Source organism: Diceros bicornis, chromosome 1 (assembly GCF_020826845.1).
Source record: "Diceros bicornis minor isolate mBicDic1 chromosome 1, mDicBic1.mat.cur, whole genome shotgun sequence".
Lineage (NCBI taxonomy): Eukaryota > Metazoa > Chordata > Mammalia > Perissodactyla > Rhinocerotidae > Diceros > Diceros bicornis.
In genome coordinates this window covers 3,255,091-3,279,882 of record NC_080740.1, presented here as the reverse complement: position 1 = coordinate 3,279,882, position 24,792 = coordinate 3,255,091, and the positions used below count along the sequence as shown (strand labels likewise).

General features: G+C 39.4%; 2 protein-coding genes across 10 annotated transcripts in view; one reads left to right on the top strand and one right to left on the bottom strand.

The window, feature by feature from the left end:
* The window catches only part of UTP15 (UTP15 small subunit processome component), a 52,166-nt gene that overhangs the window by 2,885 nt on the left and 24,489 nt on the right, over positions 1 to 24,792 (bottom strand). Inside the window, exons 1-10 of one of the 3 annotated variants that reach the window (XM_058560884.1) lie at positions 13,311 to 13,440; positions 10,481 to 10,653; positions 8,869 to 8,961; positions 8,583 to 8,767; positions 6,912 to 7,090; positions 6,197 to 6,322; positions 4,429 to 4,564; positions 2,728 to 2,812; positions 1,667 to 1,816; positions 521 to 622 (exon numbers count right to left, since the gene is read on the bottom strand). In XM_058560884.1, coding sequence (XP_058416867.1) covers positions 521 to 622; positions 1,667 to 1,816; positions 2,728 to 2,812; positions 4,429 to 4,564; positions 6,197 to 6,322; positions 6,912 to 7,090; positions 8,583 to 8,767; positions 8,869 to 8,961; positions 10,481 to 10,570 — 1,146 coding nt within the window. In that variant the 5' untranslated portion in view covers positions 10,571 to 10,653; positions 13,311 to 13,440. Of the gene's footprint in view, positions 1 to 520; positions 623 to 1,666; positions 1,817 to 2,727; positions 2,813 to 4,428; positions 4,565 to 6,196; positions 6,323 to 6,911; positions 7,091 to 8,582; positions 8,768 to 8,868; positions 8,962 to 10,480; positions 10,654 to 13,027; positions 13,280 to 13,310; positions 13,441 to 24,792 lie in introns of those variants that run through there. The other 2 variants (XM_058560964.1, XM_058561055.1) reach the window with 2 other exon arrangements.
* Positions 13,587 to 23,668, top strand: ANKRA2 (ankyrin repeat family A member 2). Of its 7 annotated transcripts, none has more exons than XM_058561458.1 (10): positions 13,587 to 13,773; positions 14,067 to 14,184; positions 16,695 to 17,087; positions 17,970 to 18,128; positions 19,907 to 19,972; positions 20,695 to 20,792; positions 21,290 to 21,415; positions 21,714 to 21,780; positions 22,282 to 22,362; positions 23,153 to 23,668. In XM_058561458.1, the coding sequence occupies exons 3-10, from the start codon at positions 16,799 to 16,801 to the stop codon at positions 23,206 to 23,208; spliced, it is 942 nt and encodes a 313-aa protein (XP_058417441.1). In that variant the 5' UTR covers positions 13,587 to 13,773; positions 14,067 to 14,184; positions 16,695 to 16,798; the 3' UTR covers positions 23,209 to 23,668. The 7 variants fall into 7 exon arrangements, with proteins under 7 accessions (XP_058417441.1, XP_058417626.1, XP_058417173.1 ...); XM_058561550.1 differs by lacking the exon at positions 13,587 to 13,773 and adding an exon at positions 13,844 to 13,911; XM_058561729.1 differs by lacking the exon at positions 13,587 to 13,773 and adding an exon at positions 13,857 to 13,888.

Genomic DNA, 24,792 nt, shown 5'->3' with positions numbered 1-24,792 from the left:
CCTTGAGGGTATTATGCTAAGTGAAATAAGGCAGACAGAGAAAGACAATTACCATATGACTTCACTCATATACGGAAGATACACACACACACACACACATAGATATGGAGACCAGATTGGTGGTTACCTAAAGGGAAGGGGGAGGGGGAGGGCGAAAAGGGTGTCCCTGCACATGTGTGTGGTGACAGACGGTAACTAGACTTTTGTTGGTGAACAAAAGTCTTTTGTTGTCTATACAGAAGCTAAAATATAATGATGTACACCTGAAATTTAGATAATGTTATAAACCAACGTGACCTCAATAAAAAATTATATATATACACTCCTTGTAGATTCATCAGTTGTAACAAGATTCATCAGTTCTAACAAATGGACCACTCTGGTGGGGGATGTTGATAATGGGGGAAGCTGTGCATATGCAGGGGCAGGGGGTGTAGGGAAAGCTCTGTACCTTCCCCTCAACTTTGCTGTGAGCCTAAAACTGCGCTAAAAAAAGAAAGTCTTAAAAAAAATTGCTCACCTCAAGGACTCTGTCAAGCGCCTTAGAGATTCGGAAATTTTTCAGATCCCTGTCATACAATTCTAGGTGTTTCTTTGACGGCCTGTTGATCAAAATGTCATCCTGTATTGAAAAGTGAGTTTACAAGGAAAAATCATTATCTGTATAGAGTTTCATTTAAAATAAACTTTTCCATAGTGGTATGCTTTTACACCAGGGTGCCCCCGAACTACATCATTTACGGTCATACACCCATGATGCAGATGAAATGAAAATGGAATACTTTGCTACATCAGTGTGTTCTTACTCTCCTATGACTTTAACTTACAGTACATACACAATACCTCAATTCTGGGCAAATATTACTCATTTCAATTCTCTTTACATGGAAAGCAGTATGATTTAGTAGAAAAAGAACACAAGAATCAGAAAAATTTCCATCTAGTCCCAACAACTCTGGTTACCGGTAACGAAATCCTGGATCAATCACAAATTCTTTGTATCTCCTTCGTCTCAGATGCCAAATGCGGACATGATTGGCTCTACTACTTTTCAGGGTTGTTTAGAAGATCAGATTAGATAGTGTGTGAGAGACACTATTTTGAAGATGGTAAAGCATTATACCATTGTTATGATTCTGGGTATTAAATAAAGTAGTCCTTGGGCCGGCCCCGTGGCTTAGCGGTTAAGTGCGCACGCTCTGCTACTAGCGGCTCAGGTTCGGATCCCGGGCGCGCACCAACGCACTGCTTCTCCGGCCATGCTGAGGCCGCGTCCCACATACAGCAACTAGAAGGATGTGCAACTATGACATACAACTATTTACTGGGGCTTTGGGGAAAAAAAAAAAGGAGGAGGATTGGCAATAAATGTTAGCTCAGAGCTGGTCTTCCTCAGCAAAAAGAGGAGGATTAGCATGGATGTTAGCTCAGGGTTGATCTTCCTCACAAAAAAAATAAAGAATAAATAAATAAATAAAGTAGTCCTTATTTCTCATTACTTATTAATAATGTCCCCAATCTAGCAACCTGGAGATAAATCTGATGGAGAGAAAAGCAAACTAAAGTTAAAGGCCATGTGAACTACACTTTCTGTAATGTGCAGAGAGGGGGTTGGCTACTCTAACAAACTTCACCTGTTAAAAAAATGTAAGAAATACACAAATACCCGTTGCTTCATGTAATTTTTTCCTTTAATAAAGGTTCGATATGCAGGCCTTCTTCTCCTAGGAAGAGAATCCTTCTTTGCTTCAGATTTCCGATGTTTAACACTCAGTATTCCATTGGTCATTCCTACAACTATTGTCTCATCTTCATGCTAACAGCAATTAGAAAAATAAGTTAGTCCATTCCTAACTCATAACTTATCTTACTTTTTCTTACTATTTTTAACTCATAATTTATCATAACGTTTGCTGCTTATCCACACTTTCGCCAAGAGTTCCATTCAGACATAGATACTCTGCCCAACAACGATTTATGCAAAAAGTTAGAGCAAAATCACTTTTCCCTCTAAGATACTATTCTGTTGACAGAACCTACCATAACTGTTATAAGTTATCACTGGCAATTTGTATAACACACAGTTAATGACATCTTGCGAAACTTTCAAAATAATTTTTTTTCTGCATCTCCTTATTAGAAAAGGGATTACGTGCTGGCATCACTTTCCACAATCTTGCCAAGAAAATATTTTGTAATAATTTGTACAAAATAATTTTGTAATAATATCTGTAATAAGCTTTTCCTCTCCCACTTCAAATTTCTACATAATGTATTCAAATGTCCTCCTCCTCAACAGCTCATGAAACTTGACAGTGGAATTCCAGAAAGAGCAGTCAACAAAGAAAAGGAGCTATTTCCTTTTGTTGCCCCCTTCTTTTCTTTGCTCAGAGAGCCAACTTGCCTTCCTGGAGTACTGAACCCTTAGTTACAAGTGTTGAAGACATTCCTCAACTTCCCGGGCCTGGGCCTCTGTGCTCACAACGCCTACAGCACTGTACTTGGTCTGCAACTATGCAGGGAGTGAGACCTAGACTAAAGTCATGCTAAGTTATTGGGACAAGTCATATATTCTCGCAACTGTCCTAACTCAATTATCTAGTGTGGCAAGAAGAAAAAGACTTACTCAAATACAAAGATAAACCCTAAAATTCCATTTTAGTTTCATTTAGCAGATAAGATAAGTGAAAGCTTTAAAAAGAGCTAAAAAGAGCTAAAACTACTTACTGCAAGTGCAAGACTCAAAATTGAAGCTGCGTAATCAAAACTGTGGACTACTTTGTAGGAAGTTGTACTGTAAACTTTCACCTTCCTAATAAAAAAGAAAGTTTTGTTACAAATCATATTGGAAAGGAGTAAAAATGCAAATTTTATATTTTTTGAAAATTCAATATATGAATATTAAAATTTACATAATAATGAAGAAAAACAATGATTAGTAATATTAATTGCAAACTAATTCATCACTGAATCTCTTTTTAGAATGAACTATTTATTAGCACTAACCATGATGTTTGTATAAAGACTTTGACAAGCAACCAGGACAGACCATGAACCACTGCCACCTGAAGATAAAACTTGAGAGTAAAGAAAATGCATCAGCAGAAGTACACTGGAAGTCCAGGAAGGGGCTTCTCAACCTCAGCATTCCTGACATCTGTTCCATGCATTGCAGGATGTCTCGAAGCATCCTCGGCCTCTGCCCACCATATGCTAGCAGCACTCTGCCCCAAGTTGTGGCAACAACCAAAAATGTCTCTAGATATTGCCAAATATCTCCTGGGGGACAAAAATCACTCTGGGTTGAGAACCACTACAAATAGAGGCAATCTGCACTTAGCTTTGAGGGGCAAATCTAAAAATCAAGTCTCAAATTGCCTAGGTAACATTATTTCAGAGAATGTGCTATACGTTTACATAAAAATTCCTTTGTATTAGAAATATTTTCTAGTTTTTAAAATATGTATACTTTTTAATAAACATGATGAAAAACCAAGGCTTTCCATAACAGTGAAAAAAGGAAATATGGAAATAAAATGAGCAACAATAGATGAATGTAAGTAAATTCTAGAACTGTGCCATAGCTCTAGCCATGTGTGGCTATTGAGCACTTGAAATGTGGCTAGTGAAAATGAAGAACTGAATTTTTTATTTTACTTAATTTTAATTAACTTAAATTTAAACTTTAGAACAGAGGCAGGGAAAAAATATTTTTCTGTTAAGTACAACTATATTTTTCTTTAATCATTGTAAAATATTATTATGTATCACAGGGCATGTATTAGATGCCTAACTTGTTTCTAGTCTCTCAATAATTTTTACATTGATTACACATTAAAATAATATTTTAGATAGAGTGGACTAAACAAAATATATTAAATTAATTTTACCTAGTTCTTTTTACCTTTTTAACGTGGCTACTAAAACATTTACAATTTTGTAGCTCGCATTCTATTTCTATTGGACAGCACTGTTCTAGAATATGAATTAATGGAATACTAATACCTATTTAAAATAGAAATATTTGGGCCACATTAATGTATAGGAATTTTTACATCAAGTTCAAAATTTTAAAGAATATATACATGTACTCATTATAAATATTTTAAAATACACGAATATACAATAATGATTTTAAAAAACACTATAAAATAATATAGATTATTTTAAAAGATTAACATTCAAATGGTTCAATAAAATTCCATTAAGTACATAAGTTAAAGCAATAAATTATGTCAAAGGAGAAAATAAGCTTGCTATGTGGGTAAATAAAAGGTCAAAACTATTTTCAACTCAACGGATTTTTTTCATGGAAATCATCTGGCAGAATATTTATTTTATCACAAATTCTGCAGCATTTCCTCACTTCCTCGAGCAGCAAACACTCGTACACTAGTAACGATGAAGAAGGAAAATTAAAACGCTGACCTGTCCAGTGAGCCGGAAAGCAACCTCTGCCCGGAGCTGCCCAGACACAAGCATGTCACAGTCTTGTGATGGTTCTTCAAGGACACCAGCAACTGTCCCCCTTTCAGTACGTCCCAGACTTTCACATAGCGACCTCCTGCAAAAAGAAACAAGTGTGGGTTTGATATTCTGCCTACAGATTCAAAATTCTAAAGACGTGAAAAGCCTTCTTCACCGGATCCTCCACAGCGCGGAGGCAGAGTGAGGGATTCAGAGCGCGGCTGCCTGGCTGCAACACCGGCTCTGCCATTTACCGGGCGTGCGAGTGATGACAGTAATTGTTCCTACCCCACAGAACTGTTAGCACGAATGACGCATTTCATATGTGCAAAGTACACAGAACCACCCAGTAAAACGAACGGTATAACCAAAGAAAGATTTTATTTTAAGAAAATTATAATAAAATCATTCTTCAAAAGGAATTTTGTATAACCATGGAAATGAATAATGTAGATTTTCTAAAAATTTTGTCAATCACAACAAAACTGAAAAACTTCCCAATAACTTTTACTGTAAGAGTTGGAAGGATCCTTAAAGGCAATTTAATCCAGTGGTTTAAAAGAATTTTCTTAATGCAGCATCTTTTCTTTCAACGAAATATTATACAAGTCTAGCAGGTAAAACAGAAAAAGGGATTGGAGGGGAGCACAGAAATACCTATCCTGACCGGGGAACAGGGCCTGGACCCTAGCTCACTCCCCACACGTGGCAGCTCACGAGAGATGACAGCTTGAAACCATTGATCTAGTCCAACCTCTCATTTTCAAGGTCTACAGAAGTTAAGGAATTGCCCAAGGTCACACAATTAGCTAGTGACACAGTGGAGATTAGCATACAGGTATCCATTCTCCCTGTTCAACTTGAACTTATTTTCATTTCTCAAAATAACAGCAATAAAAATGGATACGTCTGACAAAGTTATCAACTTATTTTGAAATCAATAGGTACGGGGGAAAGGAGTATAAAACGGGCCAATTTCTATTTGGATTTTAGAATTAAGAAAAAAAAAACCCAGACACACAGCCATACATATGCTATAAAGTATACATACTACTTGTGTATTCTTCTAATGTCAACACATTAATTTTGACTTGACAACTGAAAAAAGCCAATTTACTTCTTTCACTATAATTTTGAGAATGCACTATGATCAACATAACAATAAACAACTGAGTTCCAACTTGAAAACTGTATCAAGGCCCCTTTTGACTCCACATTGTCTCCTTCTCCAGCACTATCAGCTCTTGGCTGGGTAAGGCCATTTCAATCAAGAGTCACATAAAAAGAGACAAGCCTGATTCTAGATCTGAAAGAGCCTGTCTTCCAAAAGCTGCCGCAGGTTTCTTAGGCAGGAACAGCAGCAGGAGTGTGAGCTGGATTTAGGGGTTATGTACAAGACGCAGGCTCTCAAGTTCTAGGACATCAGATCTGCCACTCACCACTTTGTCTTGGACAAATTAGTAAATACTTTTATTTATTTCCTTAGTTGCAAAACATGGAGAAAACTAACCATCTTGTAGGCTCATCTAAAGCATTAGAGATAACATGTATATTGGCTCACATTAGGTACTAGATAAATAACTGCTTGCCTGTCCCACTTATCAATTGTTTGAGCAAAAACCTAGATATGCAATTCAAGTGCACACTGATAAATTACAAAAAGGAACTGATAAAGAAATATCTGACTCAAGACCAACACACTGATGAAAGTAATTTTTAAAAGAAATACCTGCTGACACCAGAAGACCTCCAGAAGGAAAAAGCAGCACACTCTCCACTGGCTGCCCGTGCTCAACAGAGATAACACTCTGGTTTGTTCGGGCATCAAACATCTTCACAGTATGATCATATGACCCTAAAAAGTCAATTTTGTATTATGTAAATTTCACTCCTCAAAACAACAAAAACTATGTGCGTGTGTGTGTGTGTATTCACACACAAATTTTAAAAGAAGAAAAAGCTTAGATGAAATTTTAAAAAGACACATATATTCACGAAGATTCAGTACTTCCAATCTCTCTGGTACCACTGAGTTTCTCAGGAAGCACTATACCATACTACACAGAATCTGCAACTATTCCTGTCTTTAGGCCACTGTGACCACTGACTTGTCTGGGAATCTCTGCAGGGGCACCCACTAAGACTGAACCCTACTATCTTTGTTTCTTGGCTGCTGAAGCTCTGTGAAAACCAGAGTACTAACCCCATTACAGTTCTGACTGTCTTAGTGCTTTCAAGGCAGCCTGATGCTTCCAAACACATCTGGAGGACAATAAGAACAATCACCAAAAGAAGAAAAAGAAAATAAAGCAATTGGATAAATGGAAATATATTTCTTTATAAAAAGTTTTTAAACTCCTCTATCCCAAGAGTCCCAAAGCAATATTAAAGTATATCATACTAAAATTATCAACTTCAGGGGGAGGGGGAAAGAGTTCACCAACCTGTTACAAAGAGATCCGGGTTCAGTTTGCTAGCACATCCACACCTCACATAATCAGAATGTTCTTTAAATGTCAGAACTTCTTTGGAGTTTGGAATATCCCATAATTTAACTGTATAATCATCAGCTCCAGAGACCACATGATATTTGTCAGCTGTAAAATCTACTGTATGAACTGCTCTGAAAGAGCAAGAATCAGTATATTAAAAAGCAAGAAAAAAATTATATTTCTGGCACCTTTTAACATAAAACATTCCTTTTCCCCAAAGTAACAAAAAAAGCAGCTCAGTTTCAGGGAGTAATTGTAGGGGGACATCATGAGAGAAAAAGAAAACCTTTAAAACAAGTGTTTGTCCCCAAGCCAATTTAAAATTTTAAATACCCCTGCACTATGAAGTTAATAAGAATATTAAACAATAGCCTTAAAATTATATTTTCTAATATGTTAACAATTCTACTAAGCTGCTCAATGAAAGTAAACGTTTTAAATGTTGGAACAAGGGTACTTTCCTTTAATTTAAAAAATTTCAAAATGAGTAGTTCTTTAAAAAATTCTAAGACTTGGGCCAGGCCCGTGGCTTAGCGGTTAAGTGCACGCGCTCCGCTGCTGGCGGCCCGGGTTCGGATCCCGGGCGCGCACCAACGCACCGCTTCTCCGGCCATGCTGAGGCTGTGTCCCACATACAGCAACTAGAAGGATGTGCAACTATGACATGCAACTGTCTACTGGGGCTTTGGGGGAAAAAAAACAAGAGGAGGAGGATTGGCAATAGATGTTAGCTCAGAGCCGGTCTTCCTCAGCAAAAAAAAGGAGGATTAGCACAGATGTTAGCTCAGGGCTAATCTTCCTCACACACACACACAAAAAAATCTAAGACTTGCCACTAAGTAGGATCATGTTAAGTGAATTTCTGTTATATTTTAAATGTTTCACTGATGGGGTAAGACCATCCTGATAATACCCTATAAAAAAAATTTTCAAGATTTTAAATCAATAGCCAATCCAGCAATGACACTGGTAATCCTGGAACAAAATTATAATATTAAATTGCCCTAGACATTCAATTTATCAAAGGACAAAATACTAAATCCAAGAAGAAAGAAAATCCACCTTCCAACTTGACTTCAAAATGAGAACCTCTAATACAGTCCAGGCCTATGAGTTCTCATTAGTAGTTGTGAGGTTGCCTTGAGATCAGTGGTTTGTAATCTCTTTCAGGTCACAGAACCCACTAAGAAGTTAGTGAAAGCTAACAGGATGTCTCCCTACATAAACGTACACTTCCTAAAATGTCACATACAGTTTTAGGGAATCCATGAGCCCCATGAAACTGGACTATAGAACTGGACCAAGTTAAGCATTCTGTCTTAGAACAACCAGGAAATAAGGTACATAAGGTACATAATCTTCATAAAACTGCTCTCTCTGTTTTTATTCAAAGCCCAGAAAATGAATAGAGCTTACAACAAAACAAAACAAAAAAAAGAACACATAAAAACCAACTGTCTGTAACTGTATGGTGACAAACGTTAACTAGACTTACTGTGGTGATCATTTCACAATATATACAAATATCGAATCATTATGTTGTACATCTGAAACTAACATAATGTTGTATGTTAATTATACCTCAATTAAAAAAATAAAAGAAAACAAAAAATTGTCTCTTACTTAGTATGGCCTTCAAACTGCCTGAGAGGAGCCCTCCCACTTATATCAAAAAGCTGAACTCGACCATCTTCACTGCCAGCCACCAGCAGTCTACCGTCCTGTCGAAAAGTAGCACAGTATGCCGTGTCTTTAAATCGAGAAAAGGTTTTTATAGGTTCTTGGGAGTACCGGCCATAAATGTGAATCTACAACAAGATAAAAAACACAGATGATTTCACCAGATGGCTCAAGATCAGTGGTAAACATAAACTATACTAAAGAAAAATAAATTTAATATTATATTTACCCTTGAAGAAGCTGTGACAGCATAATTATATGGAGGCTGCAGAGAAAAGTCAACTTTTGACACTGCACCAAACTCCTTGATCTGAACAGGGGTCTTAATGAAAAATAATACAGAGTTACAACTGGTAAAACCTATTTAAGCATTATATAATTTCTGTACATTTCTTTCTTTCTTTTTTTTTTTTTGTGAGGAAGATCAGCCCTGAGCTAACATCCAATGCCAATCCTCCTCTTTTTTTGCCGAGGAAGATTGGTCCTGGGCTAACATCCGTGCCGATCTTCCTCTACTTTATATGGGATGCCGCCACAGCATGGCTTGACAAGCGGTGCATCAGTGCGCGTCCAGAATCCAAACCTGCGAACCCTTGGGCCGCCAAAACGGAGACCATGGACTTAACTGCTGCACCACTGGGCTGGCCCCAAAGCATTATATAATTTCTTACCAACCATTTCTTTATGTTCTTAGTAATATTTACTAGGTTGTACTTAATATAGAAACATGAAGAAAGCAGAAAAGGTCAAAACCCCAACACCCAGAGTATCCCTGCTGCCATTAAAGTATATAAATATATGGTTGAAAAGCCGCACCCCACTCTTTCTCTTCAGCTGTGGAGTCTTCTGTGATTATTACTGTAATTATTAAAAGTTCTGCCTATACAGCATACATTTAACACCACGTATTTTTAACTGACACAAAAGTCATACCACGCAGGCCATTCTGCACCTTGCTTTCTTTTCACTTAATAACACATCTTAGGTAACTTTACATATGAGCAACAGATTTACCATCCATTACAGGATACATCATAATTTACTTTACCAGTCCACCACTAACGAACACAGGTTTTTCTAAGATTTCTAATATTACAAATAACACTTCAGCTAACATCTTTACACATATATCTTAGCAAATTTGGGTGAGTATATTTATTAAGTTCCAAGCTGTGGAATCTACAAGGCCAAAAGGTATTTTTATCATAATAGATAAGCCAAATTGCCCTCCAAAAAGTCTTCACCAATTTCCCTCCCTCAAGTAACAATGATGATCAAAATTTTTCATTTGTGCCAATATAACAGACGAAAAATAGTACCCAAATTACTGTTTTAATTTGCATTTCTTCAATTGTAAGTGAAGCTGAGGTTCTTTTAATATATTTATTGGCCATTTAAATTTCTTTTTCCATAAACCTCCCAATCCCAATCTTTTTCCATTTTTCTATTTAGTTGTTCATCTTTAAAAAAAATTATTTGTAAGCCTTTATAGATAGTCTAGAATAATTAATTTTGAATCACTTCCTCTTTAGATTAAAAAAGGAAAAAAAAATCTTCTTGCATATGAGATTCAAAATCTAAAGTGGAATTCATTTGGCACCGATTAAGCATCGATTCTGTGCTAGGCACTTGTATGATTAAACTGATTACGCAGTAAGGACTTTCATATAAAATTCCAAGAAAAAATATCAGATATCAAATTTTCTGCCCAAACTATAAACTGCTGACAGATTATCTTTAGTTATTAGTTCTCTGTTAGAGCATCCAAAGTATAACATACGCTGGAGAAATTGGCATAAATGATATCCCTTCCCCCTCCCCCAGTTATCATCTATACTTACCTTATAGTTGTTCCAGTACTGTGTATCCTGGGTGATTTTTTCACCAAGTATAGGATATGTTTGAATAGCTACAGGCTTATAACCAGCCATAATGTCATATAATTGGACTGATATCCAAGGGTAAATAGTTTGAAATTGACGTTAGAAATAATTATAGTGACTCTGCTTTACGTCTGAAAAAGAAAATATTTTATATACATATGTTATTCATAAACCTGTATATATAGTCATGATTTTCACTCTGTATCCTTTCAAAAGGCTGCATGGTAGCTTATAGATTAGTGACCAATAAACCACTTAGTGTAACACAGAAGAGACAGTCTAAACGAAGCAAGAACAATAGTTAGGGCTACCATATTGCACCATCTACTCAGCTATACAGAGGCTACACAAATGTTCTCACATCTAACCGACAAATTTATAACTCTTGGGAATAAATCTGGCTCAGCCATCCAGTAGCCAAAGCACAGAGAAGCACACAGGTTCAGACCATTCATTTACTGACAACCGAAAACATTAAAGTGAAACTGCAAATACAAAAGTTTCCTGAAAGTAAACTTAAGATGATATTTAATCTATAAGAACAGTCTCGAGACTTGTCTTCCTGAAAGCCTAAAAATGCTGAGAAGAAAGGAAAACAAAGCTAATATTCCAAGGTAGACACTTTAAATTGAAAAGCTTAAAATTAAATTAAAAGCTAATATTCTGATGTAGAAGTTTAAAGTAACAGAAAAGGATAAAAATGAATTAAAACTTTTAACTGACATGTAATTAGGCCAAAGTGTCTTTCCAGACTATTCAACTGCAAAAGAGATTCGATTTTATCAGGTGAATGATTCCAGTGGTGCAACTCATCATCTATTTCAAAAGGCCTGAAAACAAGGCATGTAACACCAAAATAAATATGGGCAGAATATTTAAAGGTTGTTTTGATGAAACATGGCAATCAAGGATTAAAAGGGGGGAAACTTTTCTGTTCATTCAAGTACCTACAATGTGTGGGACACTGTTCTAGGCACAACAGTGAGTGAAACAGACATGGTCTGTGCCCTCCCATACTCCAATACTCTCCATTTCAGCTGGTGATTGGCACCAGCTAGGAATCTGGATTCAGCCTTGACTTGTTCTTCCTCCTCACTTTAACATCTAAATAGTTAGCGATACCTGCAGATTTTACCTCCCAAATCTTTCTAAACGTCATCATGTCCACTCCACCTAGTTTCACTGCCCTAATTCAGATCTTCTCATCTACTGAAATAGTGCAATATAAGGTCTCCCTGACTCCCTCATCCATCCTCCAAATAGTCATCAGAGTTACCTACTACAATGCAAATCCAGCTTTTGCTACAAAGCCCAACATTACCCAGAAAAGAAGGTCCAAGCTCCTCAACGTGGCATGTAAGGCCCTCTGTGATCTGGCCCTGGCTTACCTTTCCAGCTTCACCTCTTGTTATTTCCTTAACACATTCTGTTCTTTCTTGTCTCAATATCCTTGCTCATCTGTCCTCTCTGACAGGAATTATCTCTTTCTAACCACTTCCTATTTATCATTTAAAGCTCAACTCAAGGATCACATCCTCCAGGAAACCTTCTCTGACCTCCTAAACTGGGTCAGGGGCCTGTCTTCTATAATTCTGCTAGACTCTGCCTATTTATGTAAATACACTTAATCACACTGCATTGTAATGATTTCTTTTTCCCACTAAACTGAACATTTGGTGTCTGGAAGATTTTTTAAAAAGTGCTCAAAGAATGTTTGTGGAAGGAAAGAAAGGAAGTACTGTACTGGGTTCCACGAGAAAACACAAAATTAAATCACAAGTGGTGTCTATAATATGACCATTGCCATAGAGCAAAAGTCAACAAACTTTCTGTAAAGGGCCAGATGATAAATATTTTAGGCTTTGCAGGCCAGCAGACAAAATGGAGGATATTATGTAGTTACTTATACAGCAAGAAAGAAAAATATTCCCAAATTTTTACTTATGAAACCCCGAAAACAATTATGAGTACAAATTTTTGTTTATGAATGAACAGAATGGTATTCTTTGGAGGAGGGGGATAACATTTCACTTAATTCGGGGTTCAAAGTTAATGTTCGCTCTCATCAAACAGACTGCCAACGTTCATCTGTAAAAATCATTCTTAGCTCACTGGCTACCCAAAAACAGGCACTGGGCCAGAGCTGGCCCGCGGGCCTTCGCCCCTTACGAGAGCACAGGTAAGGGGTACGTGACTCTGCCTTAAGAAAAACAGTGCTAAGCTTGAGAACGAAAAAGTGAGGAGCGGTAGCAGCGGTCTGCCAGATTAAGGCGCGGAACAGCACTGGAGGCGGAGACGCGGGAGCGGGACACAAGGCAAAGGCGCGGAGGCAGCAGGTGATGGAAAGCGAACAGGCAGAAAGGACGCGGAGCGGCCAGAGCCTGAGACCGAGGCTAGGTGGGTAAGAGTACTCCTGTCCTAGCGTAATACCGTGCAGAGCATCAAATACGCGCTCAAAGCAACGTACAGAGTACTGAGGGCGCAGAGGAGATTTTTAATTCTAACCGGGCGGCTCCCGAAAGCGTCAGCGTGTCTTTAAGTGTGTTACTAGAACGGACTGAGCACTTCAGACGCGGGCTGGGGGCCTCGACACCGACGGACCCCCACGAGCAAGGACAGAGGGAAACCTGCCCGCCGCCTCGGCGGCGCGGATCACTCCGGGGCCTGAGGCGGCGCAGGGAGGCGGAGGACGTGCCGGCAGAGGAGGAGAATCCCGTCGACGCTAACGCGGGGCCCGCGCGAGGCCGGTTACGAAGGGAGCCATCCCGCGGGGGCCGCCTTCACCTACCTCCGCCGGCCCGAGGCTGCGCCCAGAGCCCCCGGCTCCAAGCAGAACTTCTGGGACCCCGCCGGCCGCTCCCGCGACGTCCGGGATCACTTGCGGAAGATCACGCGGACCCCGCGGCAGCCGCCAGACACACGGGGAACCCAGCGGCCGGCCCGTCGCGGGAAGGTGACGTCACGGCGCAGCTCACGGAGCGACGCGGCCCGGGTGACGCGAGGCGGCCCGGTGGGCGGGGCGCTGGGGAGGAGGCGTGGCCGGGGCGACACTGGCCTGGCGCTGGTGACCCGGCGCGGCCGGCTGAGCGGCCCGGTGTCTGGCGTGCTCGCGCGGGGGGGGCCGCGGCGCGGCGGCGGGAAGACGCCCGGGAGCCCACCGGCGGCAGGGATGCGCATGGGTTTGGGGCCCGAAAGCGAAAGGAGCAATCGGAAGTGACGTCGGGTCAAAACAAGCCGGCCGGGGGCCTGCAGTGAGTCTGCGGCGGCAGATGGCAAGCCCCCCCCCGCCGTGGGCCGTCGAGGGTGGTCGCGAGGCGCCGCGCTCCCGCCCGGCCGGCCCCGGGCCCCGGGCCCCGCCCGCCGCGGGTGAGCCCGGGCTTCCGCCCGCGGTACGTGAGCGGCGGGCGCTTCCCGGGCGGGGCCGGCCGGTGCTCCGCGGACTCCGCGCCTGCAGCCTCTGCCCCAGCGGGCGCCTGTCCCGGGACTCGGGGCGCCTGTCGGCGCGAGGCGTCCTTCAGCCTCGTGCACCTTCCTTTCCCTCCAGGGCAGTCCGGGACTAGGAGGAGCCGGGGCTCCCGTCGTGAGCATCCACTGGGGACTAGCACGGTTGCCCACTTGATCTCGAGGCGCTCTCCCTTCATCCCTCGCTCGCTGTCAGCGAGGTGATCCTACCTGCCCTAGGCCTTCCCTCTTTTTCTCACCGCCTCCCCTTCTCGATCATCTTTTTCACCACTCCTCCTCCTGTTCTTCAGAATTTTGGCCTAGCCAGTCAACTTTGCTTCTCCTCTCTGGAGCAGTGCCACGATAAGTGTTCTATTTCCACTCCTCCCCCCCCCCCCAAGTACATGTGCTCTTCTCCCACTCAAAGCCTGGTAATTCCATCTGTGAACCCTGATTTATAACATGGAAGATGTTTAGAGCTAGAAAGAATATTAGAGATGCCTGTCTCAACCATCTTCACTTTATAGATGATAGTGAGTCTCAGCAAACGTGCATGATTTGTCTGCCCAGGGTTGCACAGATACTTAGTGGTGATGTTGGGAACGTAAAGCCAGATCTAAACAGCAAGTGTTTGTTGAGCATCGTGCAGGATCATTTCGGGACAGAAAAGAATATGAAACATTGTTAAAATTCAGATCAGAAAAGACTTATGGACCAAGCACGGTTTTGTGTGCAAAGATTAGAGTGGTCCTCATTATAGAGGAGTTTTCAATTTATTGGGAGTTTAAATGGAAATGTTCAAAAGAACGATAAATGCTAAAATAGAGATATATGCAGGGTGCTGAGAGAGCTCAGGGAGTTGCACTTCGCACAAGCACGCCTCTAGGTAGGAGTCTGTGGGAGATGGCTCTTCCCTCGGGAAACAGCTCGTCTCTTGCAGTACCCTTTTAAAGACCTCTGCATTGCAGCTCAGTCTCCATTTGAAGCACAACTCACTTCCTGTTCTGCTTTCCTTTTGCTGAAGTGTGTGGACTTTGTTACCTTTTACTTTCTCTTATTATTACTATTTGTTATTTCTTCAGCTCTTTCTCCCTGGGAAGTTTTGGATTAGTTTAGTGCTGCTTATTGTAAGGCGCAGAGTGATGAAGTCAGAAGAGCTGGATAGGTCCCCGTAGCTCATGGGCTCCCTTTTTCTCTTCACTACGGTGGACATAATGATTACTTGCCCTGACTACCCAGAGGATTGTTACAAGGATCAATCTTGGAAAATGTTTTAGAACTGTAAACAGTGGTTATCTGTAAATGTATAGTTTGCCAACTTCCACTGTGATTTTAATGCATTTTTCTCTTTTAATTCCAATTAATTCCAATTTTAAAACACCCTGCACCCTCTCACAATTTGTAAGAGGCAGTAAACCCTACGTAAAAAATTTAACTTGGTGTTAATTTTCTTCCTGCCTCAGTGATTATATATCTAGGACCATAATGTATCTTGGAGTTCATCTTTGTAGAAGCAATTTTAGGTACAATAATGAAATTTCTCTTGAAATTATATTAAGGTCCATAGGGAAGTGCCAGCAATTACTTTAGTGAAAACTCATTTTAAAACAATAGTAAATGATTCAGTAACAGGTGTGCTTATAACCTATGCTTCGAGAGTTAGCATTTATTGAGTTCATGTCTTGACGATCTACATTTGAAGAAAAATCAGTAATTCTTATTTCTTAATACTTATGACAAAGATCGAGATCCAGAAATTACATTTTGATCCTAATGTCCTAGAGATGCTAAAGCAAAGGAAGCCAATCTATAATCTGTACACTTTGTTTTTCATAAAAACCTGTATTAAATTGCTAACACTTGATCTGAACAAAAACTAAGAAATAAATATATCTTCAGTTCATCATAACCAAGGTTTTATAAAGCTTTTCACTCTCCAAGAATCATGGGTATTATAGACGCTAACAGACTTGAGTACATGAGTTCTATATTTCCTTAAATTCAAACTGAGAGCCACTTACAAACAGCATGTTAAAAAATGAACCTCAGGGGGCTTGCCGGGTGGGGCAAGCGGTTGGGTGCGCATACTCCGATGTGGCGGCCCGGGGTTCGCCGGTTCGGATCCTGGGCACACACACCGACACACCTCTTGGCAAGCCATGCTGTGGCGGTGTCCCACATAAAGTGGAGGAAGACGGGCATGGATGTTAGCCCAGGGCCAGTCTTCCCCAGCAAAAAAAGAGGATTGGCAGATGTTAGCTCAGGGCCGATCTTCCTCACCAAAAAAAAAAAAAAAACCTCAGGTAAGAGGTTAAAGTTTTTACATGAAAGTTTATTTTCATTGTTAGACTGATCTTTTATCCATTTGGCAATATTTGGGAATAGGAAAGGGGAGGAAAGGGTAACTAAAATTTGTTGGACCCTACCGACAGAGGTGAGAATGTTACTGCATTTCATTTGGTCTTCACGAGGATCCTGTGAGGTTAATGGTGGTGTCCCCATTTTACGAGTGAGGCTGAGGCTTTGAGAGGTTCAGTGACCTATACAGGTTCACACAGCTAGTAAATGGTGACACTTGGATTTGTACCCAGATTCCTCCACCTCTGAACATTGTATGCTTTCTATTATGTATAGGTGCTTGTTAGAGCACTGTTTGCATACTTGATTGAAAATGATTATTTTGTGTACTTTTACCTAAGTTGATATAATATTTTTAATTTTTTTCTTTCAGGTTTTTTAATATCCAAATTGCAAGAATACACTGGATACTGCTCTTATAAAATCAAGAGGAAATCATCAAAAAATGTTTTAATTATTGAAACTACAGTTGAAATCATGGCTACATCAGCAAATCTGGATATTGGAGCCCGGCTGATAATGGAAGAGTGTCCCACCAGTTACAGTCTGAGTGGCATGCCAGACGTTAAAAGAGAACATCAGCTGGACGCAAGTGCAGAAGAAGGATCAGCTCAGAGTGTTGCCATGGGAATGAAATTCATATTGCCCAACCGATTTGATATGAACGTGTGTTCTCGCTTTGTGAAGTCCTTAAACGAGGAGGATAGTAAAAACATTCAAGATCAGGTTAACTCTGACCTGGAGGTGGCATCTGTCCTCTTTAAAGGTTGAAAGTTATGGTATACATATCTGCATTTGTTTTGTTTTTGTTTATTTGGGGGTTTTTTTTCCCCTTTTTGATCATGGGATTTTGAGTTTGGGAAGTGAGTTTGGAAGTCATCTTTTAATATGATTTTCTAGAATCTCACAAAAACCAAAATTAAATAATTTCATATTATATAATGTCCATAAGTACATGTTGATTTTCTTTTAATTTCTTGCTTAACCTTTGTTTACAAATTCTCTAATAAAGTTCCCTATTGTACCTTTTAAAATCATAGGAGAAAAAAATTATTTGTGCCTTTTAGAAACCAATTAGCTTGACATGCCCTATTCCACGAATATTTGATTGGCGTTAGCTTCCTATTCTTTAATGCAGTGAAGTCTGTCATCATATTGTAGATTTACTTTTATAACAATCTATTGAATAAAAAACTAATCTCAGAATAAAATTGCTCAAGATTAATACAGATTTTTTTCTGGAACTTTCACTATGGTAGTACAGACTTGAGAAACAGTTGAAGATATTATACCTCATCTATTTCTTTCTTTTTTTTTTTCTTTTTGTGAGGAAGATCAGCCCTGAGCTAACATCTGCCAATCCTCCTCTTTTTGCTGAGGAAGACTGGCCCTGGGCTAACATCTGTGCCCATCTTCCTCCACTTTATATGGGACTCCCCCACAGCATGGCCTGACAAGCAGTGCGTCGGTGCGTACCCGGATCCGAACCGGCGAACCCCGGGCCGCCGCAGCAGAACGCACGCACTTAACCACTTGTGCCACCGGGCCGGCCCCTCTATTTCTTTTTTAATATAAACATTGATTTAGAACTTTGAAATGCTTTGTCATTAAAATATTGTTTTAATGTGTTTAAATTTGTTTTACTCAGCTGAATGCAATATCCACACATCTCCTTCTCCTGGAATTCAAGTGAGGCACGTCTACACTCCCTCTGCAACAAAGCACTTCTCCCCCATCAAACAGTCGACTACCTTAACCAACAAACACAGAGGAAATGAGGTCTCGACCACACCTCTCTTAGCAAATTGTGAGTATTTCCCACTGATGTATTAAAAAATTCTTATAACTAGGGGCTGGCCCTGTGGCTTAGCGGTTAAGTGCTGGCGCTCCGCTGCTGGCAACCCGGGTTCGGATCCCGGGCACGCACCAACGCACCGCTTCTCTGGCCATGCTGAGGCTGCGTCCCACATACAGCAACTAGAGGGATGTGCAAGTATGACATACAACTATCTACTGGGGCTTTGGGGAGAAAAGGAAGGAAAAAAACAAAAAATTCTTATAACCAATATAATGGTTTCAAGAGTTTGACTTTGAAATTATTTTCATTAAATGCATATTCTATTTTGGAAAACTTAAGTGATGTCCTGGTTTTAGTAATTTAAACCATTTTGACATATTACTGCATATTAAAATATTTCATGTTTTATGTTTCTCTGTTGAGAACAAATACAGATCAAAATATTAATTCTTAAAACCTTTATAGTTTTCCTATAAAAACTGAGTTATTCTGAACTTTGTGCAAAGTAAGATATTGTGAGTGTTTTTGTGTTCTTGGAGTGCGAGGCTTCACATCTTACTTATAAACTAGATCACTGATCAACGAGTAATTTGTAGTAAAAGCTAAGTGATTTCTACTGTAATTTTGAATTTGAATATAATAATATGAATATGAAACCACCTTTTTTAAAACTTAGAATCCATAATTTTTAAAAAAAATGTAGAATCATTCTAGAAGAAATAAAATGAAGTTTTTCTATATAAACTAGAAAATATTCTCTCTAGTATGGGTGTGTGAATGAGAGAAAACCAGTTAGCAGTTTGATGTTAGGAGCTTTCTTTGAGAATATGATGTAAATGCATCTGTATTCTAAAGCACGGTGAAATATATGTCTTTACTTTGAAAACACTGTATCCCTCCTGATTTTGAATCACATGCTGTAGCAGTTAAGCCAGGAAGAGTCTGTGACTCTTATCTTCCTATTGGCCATTTCTGTTTTACTTATATTAATTTGCCTGTGCCTCCCAATTGCTTTCCTTTCTGTATGAAGGCCACCGAGTCATATCACTGAAGTCAGGATCAAGTAATACTAATTTTTAAGATGAGCTCTCATAGAACAGTGCCTCTTTGGCTTTGTTTTAAAATAAAGAGATCATCTTAAAATATTCCAACCATAAAATTTTTGAGCTGAAAAGAAACACCTAGAGATCATATGGTTCACATCCCTCATGTTACAGACAGAAATGTTTAATCAGTTATCCAAGGTCACACAGCTAATTAGGCACAACTAGGTCTGCACTCAAGAATTTACTCTCAAGGCCAGTTTTCCATTTACTGCCTCACTCTTCCTAAAGTTAAGAAAAACCCATGGAGTCTTGAAATAATGATATTTGGGACTTCAGTGGACTCAATCAATAAAAAGACAGAAGGTGTGTCTGTGTCTTTTAGACCCAACTTCCTTATAAGTTTGGATACAGGGAACACATTTTAAAAATTAAGTATCTAAACCATTTCTTTGATTGATAAGATCAGTAACAATTTGCATTGTTAATAATTGATCATAACAATTTGTGTATTCATTGGTAATAACACTTTGCAGATGTCAGAATTACCTTAAACATGTAAGAGCCAATTTTCAGATACAGAATGGCTACTTGTTAAGTTAGGGTATATTTGAAGTCAGATTTTTTAAACAATAAAATGGTAGTTTTTGTTTTGGAAGAAAAGAATGCTGCACAAACATGAACAATGAGATGATGGCAGTGTGCCCTACAGATACACATGAAGCTTCTATGGTGTTGTTTCAGCTTTGTCTGTTCACCAGTTGGCCGCTCAGGGAGAGATGCTCTACCTGGCTACCCGTATCGAACAAGGTAATAGCCTATTTGAAAAAGGTATTTAAAACAAATTTAATAGGATTTCTTAGCTTTGTTATTGTTTTATTTTAAGAGAGTATAAAGTTTTAAAGTATAAAGTTTTATTTTAGGAAAGTATAAAGACAAAAAAAAAATAGTTGCATAATCTCACCAGGCAGATAACCCAATAGATAGTTAAAAAAAAAAAGTACTATAAATTATAAAAATTATAGCTTCCTTTACCACCCTAGCCGTTTCCCCAAAAGCAAACATTATAAGTTTCTTGTTTACAGAAAACTTTTCTAGAAGACATTTCTGCTAATATTTGGGTTTATATATTGAGAATATGTATGTGCTTTTTGTTATTTACACGAGGGAAAATATTATACCCACTGCATTGCACTTTACTTTTTTCACTTAATATTTTGGAGATCTTTCCAAAAGATTGTATAAAATTTATAAGCACATAAAGATTGATTTCATTCTTTTTAATAGGTCCATGATTTTGCATTGTATTTCATATACATAGACTATGTTTTTATTTTTTAACTAGTTCCCCTGTTGCTGGTTGAATGTAGTTTGTTGCTGTTAAATAACAATATTGTTAGCATTCTTTTTAATTATATCTATTGGGTAATTTCTACAAGCACAGTCAGCTCTTTAGCATGCCAGTATTGTCATAGTGGTATTCATATGTGGTGGTGAAATTAGATCACAAAAACTGCTTTTCTTTTACATAGAAAATGTTATCAATCACACAGATGAAGAAGGATTTACTCCTCTGATGTGGGCCGCAGCACACGGGCAAATAGCTGTGGTCGAGTTTCTCCTTCAGAATGTAAGGAAAAAGCCTCAGAAAATGTATTATGTACAGTCACTTAAGTTCAGTTAAGTCTTTAGTCACATCTCTGTAGCTCCAGCCAGCTGGATGTAATGGTAGAGGATCCAGAAAGTTTTAAATGCTTTTCATATTCTTGTGGAGCTTGAATCTAGTTGGGCAGGCGAGACTGATCAGACACGAAGCAGTGAGAGAAGATTTAAGGCCCGGCTCCTCTAAGCAGAGGGAACAAAGCCCTGTCAGCCTTGTAGGAGGAGCTTCCTGGAGGCGGGGTTTGACTCCAGGGTGAAGAGCAGTCAGGATGCAGAGAGGGAGGGAGGAAGGCGTCCAGACACCCTGATAACAAGAGCAGCCCTGAGTAGAAGTTGGCATCATTTCCTTGTTAACCCCAGAACGTTACCTGACCTAAGTGTTGAACTGTAATTATTATTGACAGAAATAACAATATTCTTGTTCCCGTGAATTGAAAAGTCTTTTGTCTCCACTTGCCACTCCAGGGTGCTGACCCCCAGCTTTTAGGAAAAGGTCGAGAAAGCGCACTGTCCTTCGCCTGTAGTAAAGGCTACACCGATATTGTCCAAATGCTGCTTGGTTGTGGAGTTGATGTCAATGAATACGATTGGGTGAGTCTGAGATACTAATTTTTAAATTACCATAACTCGAGGATTTATTTGGTTTGGGAAGACATAATAAATCTTATTCAACACTTGGAAGAATAATTAATTGACTTAGTTAAACACCTGGAAGAAAAAGTTAATGTCATAAACTCAAATATTAGTTCTGATTTAAGTATTCACAAAATATTAAAATTACCTTAAACTACTTTTACATGCTCAATTCTTAGTAAAACTTCTCACAGCAGCATTAAATTATTCGAATCTTGCTCACCTTAAAAAACTAAATCACCTTTTCTTTTTGCAGAATGGAGGGACACCTTTGCTTTATGCTGTACATGGAAATCACGTGAAATGTGTAAAAATGTTGTTAGGTAAGCAGATAAACATGAAAATATTTAGAAAGTGAGGACTTTATTTTTCACAAGCTGGCCTCCCCAGGGATTACTCGGGAGCATCACTAACTCTTGCTAACTGCATTAATCCTGCTGCTCCTCACCCTGGAGCACCTGTTGCCATGCTGCCATGTGGGAGGCGGCTCGTCACAGTGTGCCTGCAGCTGGGCATGTGTCCCTGTTGCTCTTGGGGGTCACGTGTGAATCCACGCTGTGTCCTCCGTCCAGCGTCTGTATGCTTGAGTTCTGTCTGTAGTGGTCCGTGCCTTGCAGCTGCTCTAGAGGATGCCTGTTTGCTGCAAGTGTCTCCCCTCCAACCCACCAAGGTGAATTCTCTGCTCTCTGTCCTCTGTCAGACCATCCTGAAAACACCTTCCAAACTGGCTGAAAATCTGTCCCACTATTTGCACACGAGCAAGTAATAGACAAACATATCCATATTTTCATTTTATTTATGTCGATTTTTCTATTTTGGTATAGAAAATGGAGCTGACCCAACAATTGAAACCGACTCTGGTTATAATTCTATGGATTTAGCTGTAGCCTTGGGCTACAGAAGTGGTAAGCATTTTAGAACTCTCAGGTTTCGTTCTAGTAAAGCTTTATGAATAGTACAAACCAGCGGTCCAGACTGTTTCATCACTTGTAGTCATAGAGTGTTGCACGTTATCCCAACTCCTGACAAATACTTTTAACTGTGGGCAAAACCCACAAAGTCCTACAAAGTCTAGAAATGAGTTTGTTACTACTACTTTTCACCAACCCAAATAATTAGTTGCTGGAGGATAAGCACACACCTATTTACAATGTGTTTAACATTGTAGCAAACTATTTATAAAAAGCCTTATAGGGGGCCGGCCTGGTGGAGTAGTGGTTAAATTCATGCTCTCTGCTTTGGCAGCCCAGGGTTCACAGGTTTGAATCCCAGGCACGGACCAATGCACCGCTCATCAAGCCATGCTGTGGTGGCATCCCACATACAAAGTAGAGGAAGATGGGCACAGATGTTAGCTGAGAGCCAATCTTCCTTACCAAAAAAAAAAAAAAAAAGCCTTATAGTTGCCCTTTTTGTGTTCCTTACAACAACCTTGTGCTCTGACTCTCCTTCAGTTTCAAAATTTAGAAACCAGGAATAAGAAATCCAGTAACTTGGACGATCACTAAGTCAGTGACCGACTGAGTTTTAAGTGTATTTAAGTATTGCATTGCAATCTTATTGCCCTTAGACTATGAATGTATCCTACTTGGAAATTATTTTAGGAAAAATTTGGGGATGTTAAGTTGAATTTGATAGTTCTTTTTAAAATTTTGTAATCATCATGCTGTGGTCCTGATCACCTCTCTGTTCTAGTTCAACAGGTTATTGAGTCGCATTTATTGAAGCTGCTTCAAAACATCAAGGAGTAGACATCGTCATCAGAAAGTGTTACCTGCCCTGCCATTTACTTTTTGGCCCTTATAAATGATAGTTTTGTTTACTTATAAATTTTTACCTCAGTTGCAATATTTACTGATTTTTAGTAAGTTTTAATAAATATTCCTGAGTAATTCACTGGTTTATAATAAAATTAATGTTGATGCTTTATAAATGTGTTTTACTACATATTTAAAATTATAAATTAATGTTTTGTGGCATGTAAATTTTTATGGTACAGATAGTTATCTGTCTTTGTATCAAGTGCTGTAATTGAACATTTTCAGAAATTATTCTACCCTATTCATCTTGACGCTTGTATTAACTCATTGACTTTATATAGGTAGGGTTTGCTATAAATCCATAGGGAAAAAGATTGTTATTGTTGAATTAAAAAATGCACAGTGTGACTGTTTACAAAATGATGTTATAAATAAAGTACTTTTTCTGTTAGTTTGCATGCTAGTTTTTTTAAATTTTATAAGATTACTAAGGATTTCCTTAGGATGTTTAGTTTAACCCTCTGTCCTACCAGAACCCTCCATTAGATCAAACAATATAATTAAAATAAATTGAATGTAAGTCAGTCAACAAAGACTTAAGATTGTCATTTCTAGAAGTATATTTAGAATATTTTTCTCTTGTAAATAAGTTTTTCATTAGGAAAAGTCCCCCATGAAAGAGAAGTCAGTTCTTCCATAAAAGTCAGATGCTCTTTCATTCCGCTAGAGGAGCACTGTGAGCCTGAGGGACACCACAGTCTGGCAGCGAGAGGCAGGGCTCCAAGTCGACTGACCACTGCGTGTGCGATGCGGGTTGATCACTTCATCTGGAAAATAGTTGTGCAGTTATAAGACTGGTTGTAAGCCACAAGAACCTTATCTAGCTAATTTAAGCAAAAGGGAGTTAATGGAAAGATCCAGAACGGAAAAGAAAGCTGAAGAAGCAAGCAATACCAAGGAGTGGAACGGGGCCAGGGCCCTCCATCAGGAAACCGGCCAGTTGTTTCGGATGCTGCTTTGGGAATGTTTAGCTTAAAACCCTCGTTGATCATTCTGCTCGGGATTTAAATTTCCAGGAGGCAGAAATCTGTTTGGCACGGGATATAAATGTACCACTGTATGGAGTTGGGGGACAAGGGGATGACTGGTTAACCATCCACCATTGCCCCCCGGAGCACCTGGAATGCAGAAGGCAAAGGCTGCCAAAAGGAAAACCACAGGGAGAGAAAAAATAGATGTTCACCCCAAAGGCAATCTAAATATCACGTGAAAATAGTACTAGTGTTTCACCCACTGTCAGGCATAAACTTTAAATTGATATTCTAGCACTTCTGATGGATTTACCTAAAACCATTCACCCTTCCATTTGGCTCTTCTTCTTGTGAATGGCATGTATCCAGGAAGTGTTAGTTCCTGTTCATATTATAAGGTAACAAAATCCAGTGATCCATTTGGGCACACCACTCTGTATTGCTTGCAAGTGCTTTCCGAAACGAAGAAAACTGTCCTGGGATTGAATCTAAAACTAGTCTGACTCTACGGGTGATGGCCAACACATCTCAGAGAATATCTTCA

What these genes read in the sequence shown, in the direction of transcription:
- ANKRA2 (XM_058561190.1), top strand. Translation starts at nt 13,792, where the DNA reads ATGGCAAGCCCCCCCCCGCCGTGGGCCGTCGAGGGTGGTCGCGAGGCG. An exon ending in CCGGGCCCCGCCCGCCGCGG is followed by an intron (nt 13,889 to 16,694) that starts GTGAGCCCGGGC and finishes TTTTTCTTTCAG; the next exon opens with GTTTTTTAATATCCAAATTG. An exon ending in ATGTGTAAAAATGTTGTTAG is followed by an intron (nt 21,781 to 22,281) that starts GTAAGCAGATAA and finishes ATTTTGGTATAG; the next exon opens with AAAATGGAGCTGACCCAACA.